Raw genomic sequence first — 21,671 nt, forward strand, 5'->3', positions numbered from 1 at the left:
CAAGGCCTCCACAGCAGAGGAGGAGGGACAGACTTGTAGGGTCATGTAGCAGCTCTCCCTGCCTCAGTCTGGACATGACACCCATCATTATTGCTCATAGTACATTGGCCAGAATTAGTAAAATGGTCTCAATCTGACTCCAGGAGAGACTGGGGATGTGAGAGATCACGTGGATATTCATTGCACACTAAAAATTCTGCTGTACCATGAATGTTCTATGAATTACAGATGTTAGTCCTGGAATGGACCCTTCCATAATGCAACAAAAGTTCTCTTTTCTGTTTGTTAAGGATGGCTTAAACAATAGGTTTTTTTTTTTTTGTACTTTTTTAAAAAATTTTTTTAATTTATTTTCAGCGTAACAGTATTAATTGTTTTTGCACCACACCCAGTGCTCCATGCAATCCGTGCCCTCTCTAATACCTACCACCTGGTTCCCCCAACCTCCCAGCCCTGTCCCTTCAAACCCCTCAGATTGTTTTTCCGAGTCCATAGTCTCTCATGGTTCACCTCCCCTTCCAATTTCCCTCAATTCCCTTCTCCTCTCTAACTCCCCTTGTCCTCCATGCTATTTGTTATGCTCCACAAATAAGTGAAACCATATGGTAATTGACTCTCTCTGCTTGACTTATTTCACACAGCATAATCTCTTCCAGTCCCGTCCATGTTGCTACAAAAGTTGGGTATTCATCCTTTCTGATGGAGGCATAATACTCCATAGTTTAAACAATAGTTTTGCTATTAGTATTGACTATTAGTATTTTGAATATGTCATTCTACTGCTTTTTCTTAATAATTTTTTTTATTATGTTATGTCAGTTACCATTAGCTTTTGATGTAGTGTTCCATGATTCATTGTTGGCATCCTACTGCTTTTTGACCTCCAGGGTTTGTTTTTGTCTTTTAAGGAGAAATCAGCTGTTAACCTTATTGAGGATCCCTTGTTGCTTCTCCCTTGGTACTTTCAAAATGCTCTCTTTGCCTTTGTCTTATGACCTTTTGCTTATGATATGTGTAGGTTTGGATCTCTTTGAATTTATCATGCTTAGAATTCATTGAGTTACCATACTACAGTGTGCTTGGTTAGGTATGTAGAATGGTATTTATTTCTCCTGGCTTGACTTCTCTGGCCATTGGTCAGCCTCCAGGGGACTGTCAAATCCTGTAAGTTCATTGTGAGAGTTATCACAATGATTGTTTTTATTTCAGTACTCGTGAGCTTTGGATCTTGGCCTGGGGGCACCTCTGGTTTCAGGTCCAGAGCTAACTGTTGTGCGTATCCCTACTACCTTGCTTCGGGCAGAGGTTGAGCTCATTCTCAATCAATAGGTCTGTGTATTACTGCTGGTTCCATTCTGATGGGATGCTAGGCATCAGTATTCATTTTACTAGCAGCTCCTAATTACCAAATATTCAGTGTCAGTGGGATCGCAAACTTGTTTTCTTGTAGAATTTTGAGTAGAGTATATAGAATCAAAGTTCTAGTGATAGAACTTTAGGTTTCTTGCATGTGTATATTTGTAGATAAATTTACAGAAATGGAATTGCTGGATTAGAGAATTATGTGCATTTGTAACTTAGATTAATATTGCTGATTCATAGTATATGAGCGTACTGGTTTCTTCTCAGTCAGAATAAATGTATTCTCATCTATGAGTCATTTGGTTTTCCTCTTTCAGTGGTTTCTCTGTTTGTATCTATATTTTTTCCCCTATTACATTGATCATCTTAATATTTTATAGAGATTAACTATGATACAAAATATTGTCAATATATTATTTCTTGTCTTTGATTTTTTTAATAGTTTTTTTTTATGCAGAGCTTTTTATTTTTATTTTTTTAAGATTTATTTACTTTAGAGAGAGAGCAGGGGGAGGGGAAAAGGGAGAGGGGGAGAGAGAATCTCAAGTAGACTCTGTGCTGAATGCAGAGCTCAAAGGGGGCTCAGTCTTAGGTGCCCAAGATCATGACTTGAGCTGAAACCAAGAGTTGGATGCTCAACTAACTGACTGAGCCATGCAGGCACCCTTGGACCTTTTTCCTTTTAATCAGATTGGATTTATCAACCTTTTTTTTTTTTATGACTTCTGGATTTTGAATCCTAGTCAGTAATACCTTCTACACTCTAAGTTTATAAAGGAATTCTCCCATATTTTCTTCAAGTACTAGACTATTGTAGCACTTTTTTCCATATAGCCACTGATTTTTCCCAACACAATTTACTGAATATTTGATCTTTTATGCAATAATTTTGTCTTTTGATATTGCTATTGAAAATGAGGTCTTTCCATCCTTTTTTAAAAAAGATTTTATTTATTTATTTGAGAGACAGAAAGAGTTTGAGCAGTGGGGAGGGACAGAGAGAGAGGGAGAGGGACAAGGAGACTCCCTACTGAGCATGGTGCCTAAGGTGGGGCTCCATCCCAGGACCCTGGATGGTGACCTGAGCCAAAGTCAGACACTAAACTGACTGAGGTACCCAGGTGCCCTCTTTTTCCTTTTTAATAGTCTTGCTTATCTTAGTGTATGCTACCACTATAAGTGGCAAGAATACATAACTGTTTTCCTTTCTTTTGTAATTTTTTAAATCATTCATGGAATCATTTCTAGAATTATTATTAATTTCTTTTGTACTCTCAAGAATATTTACAGATATCATACTAGATGGCTCACTTGCATCTATAGTATGAGTGCTATTTTAAGTGGAATAACCTTTGAGCTCTCAACAGGATATTTTCCCTAAAATTTTTAAAAATAAACAACTAGTACACCTTGTTTTACAGGAAGAAAGTCAGTGGTCTAAAACCTAACTATATCACTCAAAATTAAGTTCTAGTTTTTACCAATATTTTTACATACTTATAATCTATGTCCTGATTGTAATAGTCTCTTTTGAACTGTTTTTATAGTTTGAATAATGGGAATAAAGTAATGAAAATTGCTGGGTGTCTCTTGAGCTCCAGGCTCCCCGTCTCTCAGGTGGAACAAAGAATGCTGGCTACTGCCCAGGGGACTGCTTCGGTGGATTGTGTGGGAGAGTACCTGTGAAGACCTGAACACATTCTTTCCTTGGCCCTTACTGGTCACCGGGAAGACGGCAGCTTCTCCTTGTCTGACCTAAAAGGTCCCATCGCAGATTGAGATGTGTAACCTGAATAACTGCTCTCTTCAGCTGGAAAGCAGTGTTCTAAAGAATGTCATCATTCTCTGTGTCTTCTCTCTTTCCTCCAGGCCTGCTTTGTGAAGAGAACATTGATGACTGTGCCGGGGGTCCCCACTGCCTTAATGGTGGTCAGTGTGTGGACAGGATCGGGGGCTACAGTTGTCGCTGCCTGCCGGGCTTTGCCGGAGAGCGGTGTGAGGGGGATATCAACGAGTGCCTCTCAAACCCCTGCAGCTCTGAGGGCAGCCTGGACTGCATCCAGCTAACCAATGACTACCTGTGTGTCTGCCGCAACGCCTTCACTGGTGAGAGTCTCTCCAGCACTGCCAGCACTCTACCTCAGAGGGGCTTTGAGTGAGGAAATTTGAGTAAAGGACGTATGTCACCTACTGGACCCAAAGTAGCTTTTTTCTTACATAGGAAAAACTAGGCCAGCTTAGTTCGGAGACATAGTTTTTCCTCAGGTCTGTGCTTCATGGATGTTAGAGTCTACCTCTGCCTTTTTTGTTTTTCCTGAGGTGCTTTCTCTTTTGTTATACACTGATTATATCATACTAGAGCAGAAATGCAAAAAAAGAAATAGAATGCTAGGAGTGGTTGAACAAAATAACACTTTTTAATTGGGGCAAAATACACATAACAATGTGTACCATCTTAACCATTTTTTAAAAAGATTTTACTTATTTATTTGACAGAGATCACAAGTAGGCAGAGAGAGAGAGGAGGAAACAGGCTCCCCGCTGAGCAGAGAGCCTGATGCAGGCTTCGATCCCAGGACCCTGAGACCATGACCTGAGCCAAAGGCAGAGGCTTAAGCCACCCAGCACCCCCATCTTAACCATTTTTAAGTGTACAGTTCAGTGGTATTAAATATGTTCACATTGCTGTGCTGCCAACACCAAATTCATCCACAGGACTCTTTCATCTGAGGAAAATAATGTCTTGTGTTCAGAAACCATGCATCTGCTCTGGCTTTATCACCCTGTCTCCTTTGGCATGTAATAACCTGGGTTACCGGTAGTCACTGCCCCTTCTCTCCATGTCTGGAACCCAGAGATGATTAGGATCTTCTAGGTCACCTAAGAGGAGTAGGTCTGAATTGGGATGTGTTTAAGCAAAACCAGTTCATGAGGGTATGTACTGGAAAGCTACAGGTGTATTACCTGCACAGCTAAGAGTTGGCTGTGCTCCCAGTCTCTTCTCAAGCTTCTTTATCTTCACAGAGCATAAAGATGACCAAGTCCTATCTTAGAATGGGCGCTTGTCATAGGCACTTATTAGTTATTTCTGAAGATGGGCAGCTTGGTGACTTTGGGGGACTACAATAGTGTCTAACAGTGGCAGTGTCATCAGATAATCAGAAGTCTGCCTGGCATTTCTGGAGTCGTTCCAGACTTTATGCTATAGTAGTATTCCTTGGGAGTCAGGTGATACGCTACAGTAGTCTCCTGAGTACTAATTTGACAAGCTGGACTCAGCTGTATTGTGAGACCATCTCTAGACCTCCTTCCTTCCAATTTTAAAGAGATGATGCCTTTAAGAACTTTGGTAATTTATGAAGAATGGGAAGTATTTTGCACTGTGGAAGATGCCTGGATGCGATATCAAAAAAGAAACAGTCCATTATGAACATCATGCCTTTTGGGGCAATTCTGGACACACAGAGTATGAACAGTCTGTCCTGCAGCCTCATGTTGGCCATGAGGTGCTTGGGAAGCCAGAGAAGCAAACCAGGCTGCTGTTTCTTTCATTGCCTCTGAGGCTTCCTTTTTCTGGAAACCCTGACAAGCACTTACAAAGAAAGAGGGAAAGAGATGAAGGAAGGATTGAAGACAACCTTGAATTTGGGTCCCACCATCAGGAAGGAGTAGTGATGCATTGTCCGCACTTGTGATTGAAAAGAGTCCCTTGAGCTCACTGGGTGTAATTATTGTGGGATGCAGTTGCTGAGATGGACACGGAGGAGCCATCTGTCCCTGAGCCCCATGTTCATGTGACGGCAGCTCTTGGTTAGTGGCTACTGCTGTGATTTGAAGAGGCAGGCACATGTAACCCTTGCCTCTTAATCCGGACTGGCCAAAACTATGACTATTTTAATTTCCTTTTGAAAACCCCTCTTCTCTTTGTCCATGGCTGTGGGCCAGACGGGACCCATCTCCTGCCATTTGGGGGAGGCACCAGCTGTGTCTCCAGGTCTTCCCCTAGGTTCCAACTGTTTACTTCACTTTATCATGCAGCGTGGCCTAGAGATGCCTTCTGTTTTAGAACTGTCTCTAGAGGAAATTAACTCTGGAAAAAACTCAGCTCTCTTTTAAAGCAGTGCCGATCAGATTACAAAATGGCTAGAAAATGATTGAAAAGAGATGTTACAGATGAAAATTCTCTGTAAGCTACAAATCACCACTTGGATGTGTTGGCCCGGTGTAGCCTCTCCTGTGAAGTTGACAGTTTTAACAAAATGCACTGAATGGTTTTGGTAAATGTTTCTTTGGGTTTATGAAAGCTAAAGTATTTTCAAAGAAAATTAAAAAGCTGCGGTGTCCTTTTCTTTTTCTTCTCTTTTTGTCAGATTAGAGTGATTTTTCACATCCCTGTCCACCCTGTTTTGTGAGTCTGTTGGGGATGTATGCCACATATACTTACTGTGTGGGCAAGACAGATGAGGGTATTGGCCTGAGCCAGTGGTGGTCCAATTAGTGTTTTCCTCATCTTCTTATGTTCCCTTGGGCTTAGGACTCAGCTCACAACTCTTGCCCCATCCCTCACCATTTGTCTAGCTCCCGTCCCAACAGCACTCTGTTCAGTAACTGCAGTTACTACTCCTCCCTTTTAAAACTCCTTTCTATTTTCTTCTTTAAGGTCGTCACTGTGAAACTTTCATTGATGTGTGTCCCCAGATGCCTTGCCTGAATGGGGGGACTTGTGCTGTGGCCAGCAACATGCCTGATGGTTTCATTTGTCGTTGTCCCCCGGTAAGTGCCATGTAGTCTATTTAAGGGGTATGCTCTCTTTCACACAGTCTGGACGAAGCTGAGATTAAACCTGATTTTTCCACACTCCATCTGGAACTTCTTGGTGTGGAGATTGATTAATTTTAGCTCCTTCACAAAAAAGTGCTGGGGTTTCCCATTTAAAGCTGTTAAGATACTCCCAGAAAGAGTAAGCTCCCTATTCTATGACTCTCAGTCTTTAAAAGCACTAAGAGAAATCCACGGGGAGTAGTGGAATATTCCCTTGAAAACAAGACTAGTGTCTCTGGCTTCTGGGTTTGCCAGAGGGTAGTCTTGCCTCCCAGATTGGGGCAGAGTTGGTTGGAAATGCTACTCTGCTTATACTCCTTAGCAGGGACTATTTGGGAGCAAGCTGCTTATTATACTAGAAGGAAGCCTGTTTTTAGCCATTTGGTGTGAAAACTCTTTGTCCTCTTCCAGGGGCTAAAACCTCCCTAAAACAGAGATCACTCTGTGTGAGGACATAGTGAAGGGAGACCTGTGCAGTAACTTTGGTCTGGAGGTATGAGCAGGAAGTATAAGAATAATATGACACGGAAAGCTTATTAGATGCTCCAGACTCCTGAAATAACGTCTCTCTCCCCTGCCCCAAAACCCATTATATAAATGGTCTAAGGACAGCTAGGGAAGTTGCTTATAGATATAGTGTTATCTGAGTTTTATCCCACCTATGACCTGTGGATTTAATTTCTAGAAGTGAGCTCTTAAAGTGAACGAATTCTGCGTTCATCCCATGGAATCTTCATCTCTGACCTTAGGTCACTTTGAAGAGGCTTCCTCCTAGAACATGGTGCAGGAGGCTACGTGGAGGGATCTTAGCCATGTGTCTAATCTTTATTGTCTAGAGGTATGGCAGAGAAGGGATTGGGAGGAAAAATGAGGCCTGCTATCCTCATTTGTTCACTGATTTCCACAGGGATTCTCCGGGGCAAGATGCCAGAGCAGCTGTGGACAAGTAAAGTGCAGGAGAGGAGAGCAGTGTGTGCACACGGCTTCAGGACCCCGCTGCTTCTGCCCCAACCCCCAGGACTGTGAATCAGGCTGTGCCAGTAGTCCCTGCCAACATGGGGGTAGCTGCTATCCTCAGCGCCAGCCTCCTTACTACTCTTGCCAGTGTTCTCCACCATTCTGGGGCAGCCACTGTGAACTTTACATGGCCCCCACCAGCACCCCTCCTGCCACCTGCCTGAGCCAGTACTGTGCCGACAAAGCTCGGGACGGCGTCTGCGATGAAGCCTGCAACAGCCATGCCTGCCAGTGGGATGGGGGTGACTGTTCCCTGACCATGGAGAACCCCTGGGCCAACTGCTCTTCCCCACTTCCCTGCTGGGATTACATCAACAACCAGTGTGATGAGCTGTGTAACACAGCCGAGTGCCTTTTTGACAATTTTGAATGCCAGGGGAGCAGCAAGACATGCAAGTAAGAGTCCAGGGTCCCCAGAAGCTGAGAAGGCTATCACTAACACACCTCAGTTCCTTGTTCTTGCTCCTAACCACTCCAGGGCTTCAGCCCAAGCTGCCTCTGCTGTTCGGACTGGTACCCTGAGACCCTCTTCCTGGTGTCAGCCTTGCCCCGCCGCACGCTGCCCTGTGCTCCCCCTTGCTGACAGAGGTCCAGGAATGCTCATGCACAGCCACCCTCTCTCTGCCTCTCTCTGCCTTCTCACCTGCTGCTCTCACGACCTCCTAGGGGAAATAAGTTTTGGAAGTGGTGTTACCCATTCCCAGGCAGCCTCTCACAAAATCTGCCTGCAGGATGAATGAAAAGGTCTGTACCTCTCTCTGTTTACCCCATCCCTTTCTTTTAGACAGGGTTTCCCCATCTAGATTTATCAAAGCATAACCTACTTAACCCTCGTAGTCGTTACTATGGCAGTTACAAGGTGCTTTATGGTTAAATAACAACTTTCCTTTTAGCTCTTGCATTTAATTTAACCTCAGTGAGCTTTCAACAATCTTATCAGGCATAATTAATGTCAATGGTCTTTCACAGGTGAGGGAACTGAGACGTGGGAGGTTGGAGAACTTGCCAGAACACATACAATTACTGTCGACTCCCAAATTCAATGAGCCAGTGTGGCAAGTTGTACCAGTGGCATAACTCTGAAGGGGTGGGAGTGGGGAGAAGAGGGAGATGAAATGATTTGTGCAGCATTTGGATTTGGAGACTCAATTTCCTGTTCCCAGTATTTGAAAGAGACTCTATGTGCTCTGGCACAGATTTAAATCTTGTCCCATGTATGGCATGCACCTTTCTGTACCTACCTTCCAGAGCTCAGATTCAGTCTTGTTTGGGAAGGAAATGAGCCATACTGACATGATCTTCTGTAGAGCCCTGATGGTTCAGTTCCTGGAGGCACCTTTTACTTCCAGAAGTTCACTGTTAACTCACTAGGATAGTGGATTAAAAAAAGAGAGGAAGGGTGTACCTGCTTGATTTTTGTTTCAGGTGTGCAGCTTTGCTTACAAATCTGACTTAACAAGATCACCAGCTACCTGGGGGGCTGTGAGCCCTGCGGCATAGGGAGAAGCACAGTGTTTTTTCTCGCGTGGGGAGCACTAGATGATGTGTACTCTGTGCTGTCGGGGATAGGAGATATGGCAAAGGGACCTGATCGGGGCCACAGGAGATAGGTGGGGAAAGCCACAATAGTTCCAAGTAGAAAACCAAATAATGTGGCAGTCTATTCTGAACTCTTTGCTTGTTCTCTCCCGCTTCTGCCTCCTGCCTAGGTATGACAAATACTGTGCAGACCACTTCAAAGACAACCACTGTGACCAGGGATGCAACAGTGAGGAGTGTGGCTGGGACGGGCTGGACTGTGCTGCTGACCGGCCAGAGAACCTGGCAGAAGGGACCCTGGTTATAGTGGTGCTCATGCCCCCGGAGCAGCTGCTCCAGGACGCCCGCAGCTTCTTGCGGGCACTGGGTACCCTGCTCCATACCAACCTGCACATTAAACGGGACTCGCAGGGGGCACTCATGGTCTACCCCTACTATGGTGAGAAGTCGGCTGCCATGAAGAAGCAGAGGATGACTCGCAGGTCCCTTCCTGATGATCAAGAACGGGAGGTAGCTGGGTAGGTATTTGGTTTCTAGACCCCTTAAAGCTCACTTCTTAACTTCTTAAAGTTTATAAAGCTAAGTACTTTGGTACACAGAGGTTATAACTGAACCTGTAAAAATGCAGAGCTCAGAGAAGTGGAACAGCCCACCAAGTAAGACAAACCCATTTGCCAGTATGTGTGTTTAAGAGTAAAGGTTTGCCTTGGTCCTGGTATCCTGAGAGGTGCATTGGAGCAAGCAGAAGGCAGGATGTCAGGGAGGCCTCCTCAAATGCCAGAATCTGTAACCCTTTGCCAGGGTTGCCTCAGATCCCTTCAGTACTACTCTTCTGTAATAATCATTGCCTTCTATTCATAAAAGTCTTTATAATCATCTTAAATTGTGTCTTTGCACCCCACTTTTTGTTGGTATATCCCACAATTCTAGCTAGCTAGGATCCAGATGCAGAGACAAAGGAGAATGAGGACCAGCTTTACCCACTTTTCTCACTTGGTCTTGTGTTGCCTCAGTCAGAAGGCACAGACTCAGCCAGGCCAAGGAAGGTGAGACAGAGTCCAAGTGGGAATTAGTGGTTAGGATCTGAAGGGACAGGATCTTAATTTCTAAGATCTTTCAAGGAAGCCTCACAGAGCTGGAGAGCCCAGTGCTGAAGGTGAGGAAGGAAGGCTCATGTAATCCTTTTTAACTTCGCTGTTTAACTGACACCTTTCTGTTTTCTCACCATTTCCCTTGGCATCCCACAGCTCTAAGGTATTTCTGGAAATTGACAACCGCCAGTGTGTTCAAGATTCAGACCAGTGTTTCAAGAACACAGATGCAGCAGCAGCTCTTCTGGCTTCTCATGCCATCCAGGGGACCCTGTCCTACCCTCTTGTGTCTGTCGTCAGTGAGTAGCACTGGTGTTAAGGGGAAAGTTTGGGGCAGGGGAGGCGTTACTTGGGGGCAGGGAGAAAAGGGCACACTTTTCAATGTGCAGCTCTGTTTTTCAGGCCTGGTGATGTCAATCAATCCATGCCTTCTAAATGAATTTATACTAATATTGAGAGATTTATTCAGCACTTTCCTTGTCCCTGTGCACTTCCAGGTGAATCTCTGACTCCAGAACGCACTCAGCTTCTGTATCTACTTGCTGTGGCTATTGTCATTATCCTGTTTATTATCCTGCTGGGAGTAATCATGGCGAAACGAAAGCGTAAGCATGGCTCCCTCTGGCTGCCTGAAGGTTTTACCCTTCGCCGAGACTCCAGCAATCACAAGCGTCGTGAGCCAGTGGGACAGGATGCTGTGGGGCTGAAGTAAGATGGTTTATCAGCAAACTACTATTGACAGTAGTAAAAAGCAGGGATAGATCAGAAAGGAGATCTTGTTGAATTATTATTTTAAATTTCAAGCTCTGGCAATACCACATTATCACACTTGACCATGATTCTGAATTCCTGCTGAGTGACGATGAAATAATAGAGTCTGGATGCTTCTGTTCAGTACATATTTAAGTGGCACTGTTCATCTTCTTTGTAGAGGCACACTTTTTTTGTAAGCTCTTGATCCATGGGAAAGGAAAGGATTTTTACTCAGGCAATGGGACATAAAATACTACCCACCCTTTCTGGGCCACAGCCCCTGAAAATCTTTGAGGATAGCCATAGAAAAAGTATTAAAAACCACTATATTAGTTTACGATATAACCTCTGCTCTTGTTTTTTCCCTTCTTAATTTTGTCCTGTCAGAAATCTCTCTGTGCAAGTCTCAGAGGCTAACCTTATTGGTTCTGGAACAAGTGAACATTGGGTTGATGATGAAGGGCCCCAGCCAAAGAAAGCCAAGGTAAGCTGGCCATGGTAGAACCACCATTGTCAGGCACTATCTGGTCACACTTCATATTTCTGTCTTTTGGTATCTGGAGTGTCCCAAATGGGAGAATAGGGTGGTAGTCTTTATATGCTGCCCAGGCAATGGCTAACCCCGGTTGTCCCGAAAGGTAAAAATTGTTAGGTCATCATTGGCCTTGGGTTTCCGCCATATGTGTTTCAGTAAGAACTCTTTAAAAATAATAAAACAAACATGTCTTCTTCCTTCAGAATCATGCTGATGGTATCCAAATAAAGACTGATGTGTATTAAAACTTTCTTCCTTTTTGGCTAGATCTCTCTCTTACCCTTTCTGGATATTCCTTCTAGAAAGGAAGTTGTAGATACACAGAAGAAGAAAGGCAGTGACCATTGAATTTGAAGGTTCTGCATCTTGAATCCAGAAAATTAAAACCATGTAGAAGTAAGAGGTAGATCAGGCTGAAGCTGATATAAAAAAGGAGACCATCCATCCATACCTGTACGTGGCTGGGATATGCATATATCCATGATATTCTAAAGCGGCTTGAAAATATGCATGCTTGAGGAATACAGGGATGCAGTACTGGATGACGGCAATAACATTGCTTTAATTACAATCAGAACTGGATTCGGATCCCAAACTCTGCTACTTGGTAGCTAGAAAATTACTTAACTTCTTTGTACCTGATTGTCATTATCTGTAAAATAGGGAGTTGTGAAGATAAAATACGGCAATACATGTAAAGTGCCCTACCTATTTTCTATCACATAGTAAATATTCAATAAAGGGTATCTGCTTTTTAAATTAGTATAGTAATTATTGCCCAACAAGTATATCCCTGGTGCTTGCTATGTGCTGGGCACTGTGTTACGTACAGGGAAGTGGTGTTCACTAAGGCTTATTTCCTGTTCTCGTGAACCTTACTCTCTAGTGGTAGAGACTGCCATGTAATGCCTTGTAAGCACTTAACACAATAGTTAAGTAGAGGTAAGCAGAGAGTGCTTTTTGGGACCCACCAGAGGAATTAAAGTCCAATTCTGTAAGAAGGGTAGGTAGGAGTTAGACAAAGACATGGCAGACAGCAGGGACAACACAGGCAAAAGTCCAGAAGCAAGGAAATGCTGCTTTGGGGATCTGTAGATAGCATATTTGGTAGGTGAAATAGATGGCATATTAAGGCTGAAGCCTGGAGTTTGGGATGGGGAAGTTGAGAGAGTTGTATGGATGGTGCAGAAGAGGGTGACAGGACCTACCTCTTGGGAGCATCAGGAAGCTCGTGTGGATGATGCCCTGGAGGGTGGAATAGAAGGAAAGAGAAATGAGTAGAAGACTCTGGACTAGCTCCTTGTCCACAGTTCCTAATGGTGGGCCAGGTCAACAAGTAGCACTGTTTTCCCGTGTCAGGCTGAAGATGAGGCTTTGCTCTCAGAGGAAGATGATGCCATCGATCGACGTCCATGGACACAGCAGCACCTTGAGGCTGCAGATATCCGCAGGACACCGTCGCTGGCGCTCACTCCTCCACAGGCGGAGCAGGAGGTGGACGTGCTAGACGTGAATGTCCGTGGCCCAGGTCAGCAGCCGCAAGCCTCCCCCTTTCCACCTGCCATGCCTGCCCTTGGTTCTGGGTTGTGCCTGTGTCTGCTCCACTTGGTGCTATGACCCCTGCTGATTGCACAGATGAAATCAGCATGAGGAAATGAATGCTTAGGGAACACAGGCATGCAGAAATCGTAAACCTGTGTGAGAAGAATGGAAAGTTTCACATTGCCTCATGTACAGCATGCTTGGGAATTGATAAGCTGGTTATATGGGAAATATTTTAGTAGTTTAGAAAAGTAATATCCCAGGGGCGCCTGGGTGGCTCAGTGGGTTAAAGCATCTGTCTTCGGCTCAGGTCATGATCCCAGGGTCCTGGGATCGAGTCCCGCATTGGGCTGTCTGCTCAGCGGGGAGCCTTGCTTCCACCTCTCTCTCTCTCTCTTTCCCTCTCTCCCCCTCTCTCTCCGCCTGCCTGTCTGCCTACGTGTGATCTCTGCCTGTCAAATAAATAAATAAAATCTTAAAAAGAAAAAAATAGAAAAGTAATATCCCAAAGCAGAAGGATAGAAAATTAGTTTAGTTGATACCTTAGTGCATACCATTCTGTTAACACTGGACATTTTATAATGTGGCCCAGTTTAAAATACATAGCACTTAGGAATTTAAACACAAAGACTTGTTTAACTTAGAGGAGAGCCCTAACTTAAAAAGACTCTTACTTTCCCATTACTCTTCACAGAAAGGACGTTATCAGAGGAAAAGTAGGTGGCAGATATAAAACTAATTGTCAGTTACCATGGGAAGCCTAGGGATTTTTTTCCTCCACAAGAATAACATTCAGACGGACTGTTCCAACAGTTGGGCTAATTGAACATTAATGTCTTTCTCCTCCTTGAATACTTTTTGGGAAATTCCTTTCTTATAGATGGGTGCACTCCACTGATGCTGGCTTCTCTCCGAGGAGGCAGCTCAGATATGAGCGATGAAGATGAAGATGGAGAGGACTCTTCTGCCAACATCATCACAGACTTGGTCTACCAAGGTGCCAGCCTGCAGGCCCAGACAGACCGGACCGGTGAGATGGCTCTGCACCTTGCAGCCCGCTACTCAAGGGCTGATGCTGCCAAGCGTCTCCTGGATGCAGGTGCAGACGCCAACGCGCAGGACAACATGGGCCGCTGCCCTCTCCATGCTGCAGTGGCAGCTGACGCCCAGGGGGTCTTCCAGGTGAAGAACAGGACTAGGGCTGATTCCCTGTGGGTCCATAATGTTTCCTCTTTGCTAAGGCACTGAATATCTGATTATATTCCTTCAAAAATTCTTTGAGAGAATAGAGTGGGTGGTGGAGTCCTGCTTTCTGGGCAGAAGAGGAGGAAAAGAATGGCCCCAAGCTAACCTAATTCTAACAGCCAGATAGCAATAGAGCCAACAGCAGATTACACCGGTTTCTAATTTTTAATCATTGTCCCTTTTGATGTGCCTAAATGCCTCCCAGGTGAATAGATCAGAGGGGAGAGGTACCTGTTATGATGCTTTTGGCTAGTATCAGCTTCTCCTTGTAGATTTATCTGGCCATATGGACTTCCAGCTGCTCCTTGGTGGTTTTCTTGATGTGAATTTCCAGTGTATTCCTTGTTGCCCTTTTATTTTACCCTTGTAAGGAAACTGGAAGCATTCTAGTTCATCTTAAACTAGACACCATAATTGAGGTTGTGATATTTTCCCACATCCCTCCTTTCTTTAGAACGTAGAAGACATCACTTTCCATGAGCCATTGTCCCTTGAGCACTCATTTGTTCGTTCATTCATTCATTCATTCAGTATTTATTGAGTATGACAGAGTCTTGGACACAAAGATAACAAGCATTCCCTGCCCTCCAGGATCTCACAGCATAGCGTCAGCTCTGTTGCTCTTGTTTCTTCTCTTAGCTTCATTATTTCTTATTTCCAGGTGACTCTCTTTTCTGTACTTTTTCATCTTCTAGATTCTGATCCGCAACCGAGTAACTGATCTGGATGCCAGGATGAATGATGGCACTACACCACTGATCCTGGCTGCCCGCCTAGCTGTGGAGGGAATGGTGGCAGAACTGATCAACTGTCAAGCAGATGTGAATGCAGTGGATGACCATGGTAGGGCCAAGAGGCGGGGAGTCAGACTCTTGTCTGCAAAGCATGCCTCTGAGGGGAAAATCATTACACGATCCTTGTAGAATTTCCCAGATTTGAATCCAGCATAGACTCTTTGTTCTTCCTTTCAACATTTTGAGTTCAGAGAACTATGCCAGTGGGAAGTTCACAGGCAAAGATAGGAAGAGATTTCTAGTAAGCATTCTTGGATCTCAAAGCCAGCCTATGAAAGGCTTGCCTTTGTGGGCTCCCAGGCATACCACGCTCAGTATGAGGACTTGTGAACTGACTTCACTAGAGGGCTGTGGACAATATCTTAAATAGACATTCTGGTGTGTGCTAAGTAGATAGGCTTTTGTCCTCAGTGTGGGATTCTGTCATGGGGAGGATGTGGGTACCATAGACAAATGATCCCTTTACCTATGTGTCTTCTGAAAGCTAGGCAGCTTATATTAAAGTATTTCTAGAACAGAAGAAAAGTAAGGTAATACTTTGTTTTTTTTCCCATGGACCTCTAGAGACAGCTGGCTCGCTGCTGTCTGGGAAGTTCAAAGTTTCCTCATATAAGTCATGATGCTTGTTTATACTGAGTAGGACATGTCCCTCTACTCTGTCGGCTTACAAAAATGTTTTTCCCTCTAGGAAAATCCGCTCTTCACTGGGCAGCTGCTGTCAATAACGTGGAGGCAACCCTTTTGCTGTTGAAAAACGGAGCCAACCGAGACATGCAAGACAACAAGGTACAGTCTGGGCTCTGAGCTGGAGGGCAGACCTCACAGTGCCTCAGGTTATGAAGCCTTCCCTTTTCTCCCATAGCTCCTCTTGTGATGAATTCAGACAGAGAGGGACACAGGTTGGACAGGAACTGGCTCTGAAGAGCTTGAGGGGAGGATATTGGGCTTACCCAGGGAAGTGTCCGGAGTGAGCCCTCTGCCTCCGCAGTACTCAGTCTGAAGCAGGCCGTCCTATAAATAATGTCATCATAGCCTTCTCTGCCTTTCTCTTCTTTGACATTGCTCTTTCTCCTCTTCTCTTTTTGGCTCATGCCCACTTCCTTTTCTCTTGTTCATTTCCATTTTCTTTGCTGTGGCTCTTGTTTTCTGTTCTTGGACACCACGGGTGTTTTCCTGTTTGCTTTTCTTCCTCTGAGTCTTAGGTCATGTTTCCCCGTCTCTTGCTCATCTTATCTTTTGTATTTCCTCTTTTCCCTTATTTTAATTCTTTCTTGAACATGTTTAGTTTCCTTTTGCTTTTGCTTTCCCTTTTTTCCCCACTTTAGGTTCTTCCCCTCCTACCTTTCTTATTTCTAACTCCTTATCCTCTTAGAACCCTATTTTGGTAAGCTCCGTGTTCTTTTAACTAAATCTCTGGCTCAGGGGCATGCTTTATTTCCCATATTCCCAACTAAGGAGACATCACCCTCAATGAGGCAGTATTGCTTCTTGGAGAAGGATAAAATAATCTTATTCTTTTTACGTATAAAGCCACAGATATCCAGTCAGTACACAGGCAGGAAGACATTTTATCTGTGGTATTAAAATTTCATACAGGGAGGCAGTTAGGAAAAAAATAACTGGGTTTGATAATAACAAAGTTTGAGAAACACTGGTTTATTCTCAAGAGTGTTGCTAATTTTAATGTGCTATGTGGGCCTTTTCTGTAGGAAGAGACACCTCTGTTTCTTGCTGCCCGGGAGGGAAGTTATGAAGCAGCCAAGATCCTGTTAGACCATTTTGCCAATCGGGACATCACAGATCACATGGATCGTCTTCCCCGGGACGTGGCTCGGGACCGCATGCACCATGACATTGTGCGCCTCCTGGACGAGTACAATGTGACACCAAGCCCTCCAGGCACTGTGCTGACTTCTGCCCTCTCACCTGTGATCTGTGGGCCCAACAGATCTTTCCTCAGCCTAAAGCATACACCAATGGGCAAGAAGCCTAGACGACCCAACACCAAGAGTACCATGCCCACTAGCCTCCCTAATCTTGCCAAGGAGGCCAAGGATGCCAAGGGTAGTAGGAGGAAGAAGTCTCTGAGTGACAAGGGTCAGCTTTCTGAGAGCTCAGTGACTTTATCCCCCGTTGATTCCTTAGAGTCTCCTCACACATACGTTTCTGACACCACATCCTCTCCAATGATTACATCCCCTGGAATCTTACAGGCCTCGCCCAACCCCATGCTGGCCGCTGCAGCTCCCCCTGCCCCAGTCCATGCACAGCATGCACTGTCTTTCTCTAACCTGCATGAAATGCAGCCTTTGGCTCATGGGGCCAGCACTGTGCTTCCCTCGGTGAGCCAGCTGCTGTCCCATCACCACATTGCTCCCCCAGGCAGTGGCAGTGCGGGGAGCTTGAGCAGGCTCCATCCCGTCACTGTTCCAGCAGATTGGATGAGCCGCATGGAGGTGAATGAGACCCCGTACAATGAGATGTTTGGGATGGTTCTGGCTCCAGCTGAGGGCACGCACCCTGGCATAGCTCCCCAGAGCAGGCCGCCTGAAGGGAAGCACGTAACTACCCCCCGGGAGCCTTTGCCCCCCATTGTGACTTTCCAGCTAATCCCCAAAGGCAGTATTGCCCAACCGGCAGGGACTCCCCAGACTCAGTCCAACTGCCCTCCTCCTGTTGCAGGCCCCGTGCCCACCATGTACCAGATTCCAGAAATGGCTCGTTTGCCCAGTATGGCTTTCCCCACTGCCATGGTGCCCCAGCAGGATGGGCAGGTTGCTCAGACCATTCTCCCAGCCTATCATCCTTTTCCAGCCTCTGTGGGCAAGTACCCCACACCACCTTCCCAGCATAGCTATGCTTCCTCAAATGCTGCTGAGCGAACACCCAGTCACAGCGGTCACCTGCAGGGTGAGCATCCCTACCTGACACCGTCCCCAGAGTCTCCTGACCAGTGGTCAAGTTCATCACCACACTCTGCTTCTGACTGGTCAGATGTGACCACCAGCCCTACCCCTGGGGGTGCTGGAGGAGGTCAGCGGGGACCTGGAACACACATGTCTGAGCCACCACGCAGCAACATGCAGGTTTATGCATGAAAGAATCTGCCTCCAGTGTAGGGACAGAGCTGCCTATTGTAAATGCTGCTGAGGAACAAATGAAGGTCATCCGGGAGAGACATGAAGAAATCTCTGGAACCAGCTTCCGGAGGCAGGAGAAAGAAGATGCTTTTATCTTTTAGATAATGCAAGGGAAGCAGTTTTGTCAGCTTCACTGGGTATCTGCAGGATTTGGGTTCGGGGGAACATGGCTCCTTTTAATCTCTTACCTATCAAGCCAAGTTTGTGGAAGTGCAAAACTAATATAAGACTTGGGACCATGTTTACTCTTTTCTATTTGGAGGAAAGAATGGATGCCTGTCATAGCCCAGACATTCTTGCAGTTTGGACTGCATTTTAAGCCCTGGGGGCTTCTGCGATATCCATGAGAAGATTCTACAGAACGGTCCTGTTCGAAATTGTACCCTGGAATTCTGCTGACGTTGACCTGTCTCATCTTCCCTTCCTTGGAAATTCTCTTGACTTCATTTGGTGCTTTACTTTTCGCACCTCTCTGTGGTTGTGCACCCCTGCCCCTAGCATGTATGAGGGCAAGACCCTTGTGCTTTTAATCATTCCTGCTCTGGAAAGCAACTTCAGCCTCCTTGCTCCTCTTTTCCCAGTGTCCCCAGGAGTATCACAGGGTTTGTTTTGGTAATGGTTCTCAGCATACACCTTTCAAGTATGTTTCTTTAGAAAACAGATCTCTTGCAGTCTCCTACATAATATCATTCCTACAAGAGGAAGAGGGGCAAGATAGTTTTCTTTGAACCCATTCTGGGGACAGAAGAGCCTTTCAAGAGACTGCACCTTAATTCTCTTGCCTGCATGCTGGGTTTTACATAAACCTTACCAGGAAGAAGGATGAGAATTGGCTGTTTCTCCATTTGTGGGCCTAGTCAGTGTGAACTTTTATCCTTGGCAGTGCAGGTACTATGACACCCTTAAAAAAAGAAAAAAATTGGAATGTTGGAATGACCAAGAGATAAGCTAACTCATGTGAGAAGTGGTTACCCACTATCAAGTTCCTCTCCTTCCTGCCCAGCATTCCACTGATGGCCCGTGTGAAACACATTTATTCCCAGATCTCGGAACCCCCGGCCCACTTCACTCACTCGTCCAGCAGGGGAAGCTAGCCTTAGCTGTTGAGCCTTTCCTTCCAGATATCTCCATAGAAGAAGATGTTTCAAATGATGCTCCCTCGCCATGAAAAAATGAACTCTGCTCGGTTCGGGGGAACCCTGTGACAGCGGGGGGGGCTGCAGTCTCTACCTCCTGAGTCTGTTTCTGACCGCACACCCGCTCACCAGTCTTCCCTCCACAATGTGCACTTGAAGTTATGGTGTACCCAAGTAGGTTCTTGCTGAATACATGGATTTTCTATGTTCAAGCACAGGAAACAGAAAGCTGGCCTAGTTTTCTGAAGTCCAAGCCGGCCCTATAAAAAAGTTGGAACCATTACGCAGCCTTTGCTGTGTTTTTGCTACCATTCCTTTTCCTTCATGGCAGTCATGACATTCCCTTTTAGGCAATTAACATAGAAACTTACCAGGATACTTTCCCTTCCTAGAGTCACCTTCTAGATGATGATGGACAATGAAAGACTTACCGTCTTTGTCATGCTCGTGCTGAGATTGTGATTATGTTGTACTTGAGTCTGCTTTCTGTTTGTGGTCTTGGCACCTTCCGTGACCCTCTGTCGAGGGCAGACACATTCTAGTCAATGCTAGAAATAAGAGGAAAATAGTTTTCTTCCTCTTCTCCCTGATGCTCCCTTCTACCCGGTGCTATGATGTCATGACACCTGGGGAATTAGTTCTGCTGGGGCATTTTGTAGATATTGACAGGTGAATTTCCTATTCTGTTTTCGTCTGAATGATAGTCTTTGTTCCTGCCTTGGCTAGGAGTGCCCATCAGAGCATCCCACTTAACCTGATTTGTCTGTAGCCCTGTATGTCTGTTAACATGGCAGTCTACAATGTTTTGGTTTTTTTTTTTTTTTTTAGTCGTTCCTGCCCCAATATGAGCAGACTTCATTCTGTATTTTATTCTCACATGGCAACTCTACCAGCCCTTTCATAGCATGTAATATTTTATCTTTTGAATGGTGACTCTTTACCTTGGACCCACTGCTAATTCACAGATGGGGAGAACGTCTCTGCATGGACCAGTGTGGACCCCACCCCATCTGCTCTCTCTGTTATCCTATCTCATCCTCACTTCCTGAAAGTATCAGCCTTTGACCCAACAGCTTGGCTCCTATTCTATAGCCTCCTCTCTCCCCAACCACAGTGCAGGCCTAACTCATGTATTTTTCCTTCTTGGGATCCTTTGGGTTTGGAGGAAGGGACTGTGAAAGCTGCCATTACAGACAACAGGCTTCAGTGATGAAGAGGAAGACACTGCCTTTCAAGCATTTATGAGTCCCTTAGTTTGTAAGAACCCTTGAGTTGTATAGTGCCTAATAAAAGAGAAGGTGAGATGGAGAATCACTTTCTCATTTGGGTTCTGAATTAGAGACTAAGTTTTTATAGGACATATCTTTTATGCCATTTATAGGTCACCCCCCCCATTTTTGGTTTATTTTTATTTTTATAAATTCTTCCTTTGGCTCCTGTCTGCCTTTGGGGGTAGATTTTTCTATTTGTTTCTTCTATTTTGTGTTAAGCATCATTTTCTGACTTACATGATGGTGAGGGAGGGAAAGGTGTAAGGGTAATAGAGTGAAAGACTTTGATGTAAGCTATCAGCCATGATGCTCAAGCCCATTATACCATCTTATTATCACATTTGGTGGTACACAATTCTTGCATGGAAAAGAACCAAAGGTATAATGTTTTGTTGGCAGGCAGCTTGGAGATTTTGGTTTTAACCAACACATTGAATGTATAATGAGCATTTGAGAGGATACAATTGTATGACCTGACGCTCCCACTTGTAACTGTTTGGTACTATGGCTCCTTCCTTGTGTACATTTCTCTTAAAAGTGATATTATATCTGTTTGTATGAAAAACCCAGTAACCAAGGAAAATGACTGCATGTTCCTAACTATGACATAGTAAGGAAAATGCACAATGTTTTTACTTTTCAAAGTTGCATTCTAATGTAGTTAAGATGAAATTTATATGAAAGCATTTTTATCACAAAATAAAAAAGATTACAAGTCAAGCTCTGTGGCATTGCATTTTTTACTTTCTATTCCTGTGTCCCTCGTCTTGCGATGATACACCTGATGATGTCAGAATTTGCTGAGAGAGAAATAATTTTCTTTTCATTCTGAATCCCACAAAGGCCAGCACTAGCTATCTTTTTTTTCTTTCCCCAGCCAAATTGTAAAGAAACGCTTTTGAGGAAAAAATTTCTGTCAAACAGGAAGCATCACAAGACTGAGTCACTTTTCTGTATACTAGTTGGTGACAAATAAGATACTTGCTCAGGACAGAGTGCCTGCCAGTGGAGATGGAGAGTGTGTCTGGGTAGAATTTAATTCTGCTAAAGCCAGAATTAAAAAACATAGTCAAACTAATAACACTGATGATGCTGTTACCTAAACCACATTGTTCCTCAAAGTAAATTTTGTATAGCACTTAATATATACAATTCTAAAATAGTATTTTGCCTATAAATATGTTACCAATTTCCTTTATACATTTCCTTGTATAAGTCAATCAGGGAGACATTTCAACACAGATACTTGACATTGGTGATATTTATGGAATTAGCAGTCTTGTATCAATTTTAGCCTTGAGCTTATTTCCATATTGTTAACTTTTCAGAAACTTCTGAATCCCACATATGTAATTCTAAACAGTAGACATATTTGTTTAAATGACTGGAAATCTTATGATACGCTTCAGTTAAATAGTTGGAGAA

General features: G+C 44.5%; 1 protein-coding gene across 6 annotated transcripts in view; it reads left to right on the top strand.

Moving 5' to 3' along the window:
• The window catches only part of NOTCH2 (notch receptor 2), a 195,036-nt gene extending 175,232 nt beyond the window's left edge, over positions 1-19,804 (top strand). For 4 of the 6 annotated variants that reach the window (XM_032881298.1, XM_032881299.1, XM_032881301.1 and 1 more), the window contains 12 exons: positions 3,232-3,468; positions 6,023-6,135; positions 7,091-7,596; positions 8,910-9,257; positions 9,987-10,129; positions 10,328-10,538; positions 10,971-11,067; positions 12,478-12,646; positions 13,541-13,842; positions 14,601-14,748; positions 15,388-15,485; positions 16,409-19,804. In XM_032881298.1, the coding sequence (XP_032737189.1) occupies positions 3,232-3,468; positions 6,023-6,135; positions 7,091-7,596; positions 8,910-9,257; positions 9,987-10,129; positions 10,328-10,538; positions 10,971-11,067; positions 12,478-12,646; positions 13,541-13,842; positions 14,601-14,748; positions 15,388-15,485; positions 16,409-17,797 (3,761 nt within the window). In that variant the 3' untranslated portion in view covers positions 17,798-19,804. Of the gene's footprint in view, positions 1-3,231; positions 3,469-6,022; positions 6,136-6,868; positions 6,961-7,090; positions 7,597-8,909; positions 9,258-9,986; positions 10,130-10,327; positions 10,539-10,970; positions 11,068-12,477; positions 12,647-13,540; positions 13,843-14,600; positions 14,749-15,387; positions 15,486-16,408 lie in introns of those variants that run through there. The other 2 variants (XM_032881302.1, XM_032881303.1) reach the window with 2 other exon arrangements.
• The last annotated feature ends 1,867 nt before the right edge of the window (positions 19,805-21,671 follow it).

Source organism: Lontra canadensis, unplaced genomic scaffold (genome assembly GCF_010015895.1).
Source record: "Lontra canadensis isolate GAN:19392208 unplaced genomic scaffold, GSC_riverotter_1.0 scaffold75, whole genome shotgun sequence".
Classification (NCBI taxonomy): Eukaryota; Metazoa; Chordata; class Mammalia; order Carnivora; family Mustelidae; genus Lontra; species Lontra canadensis.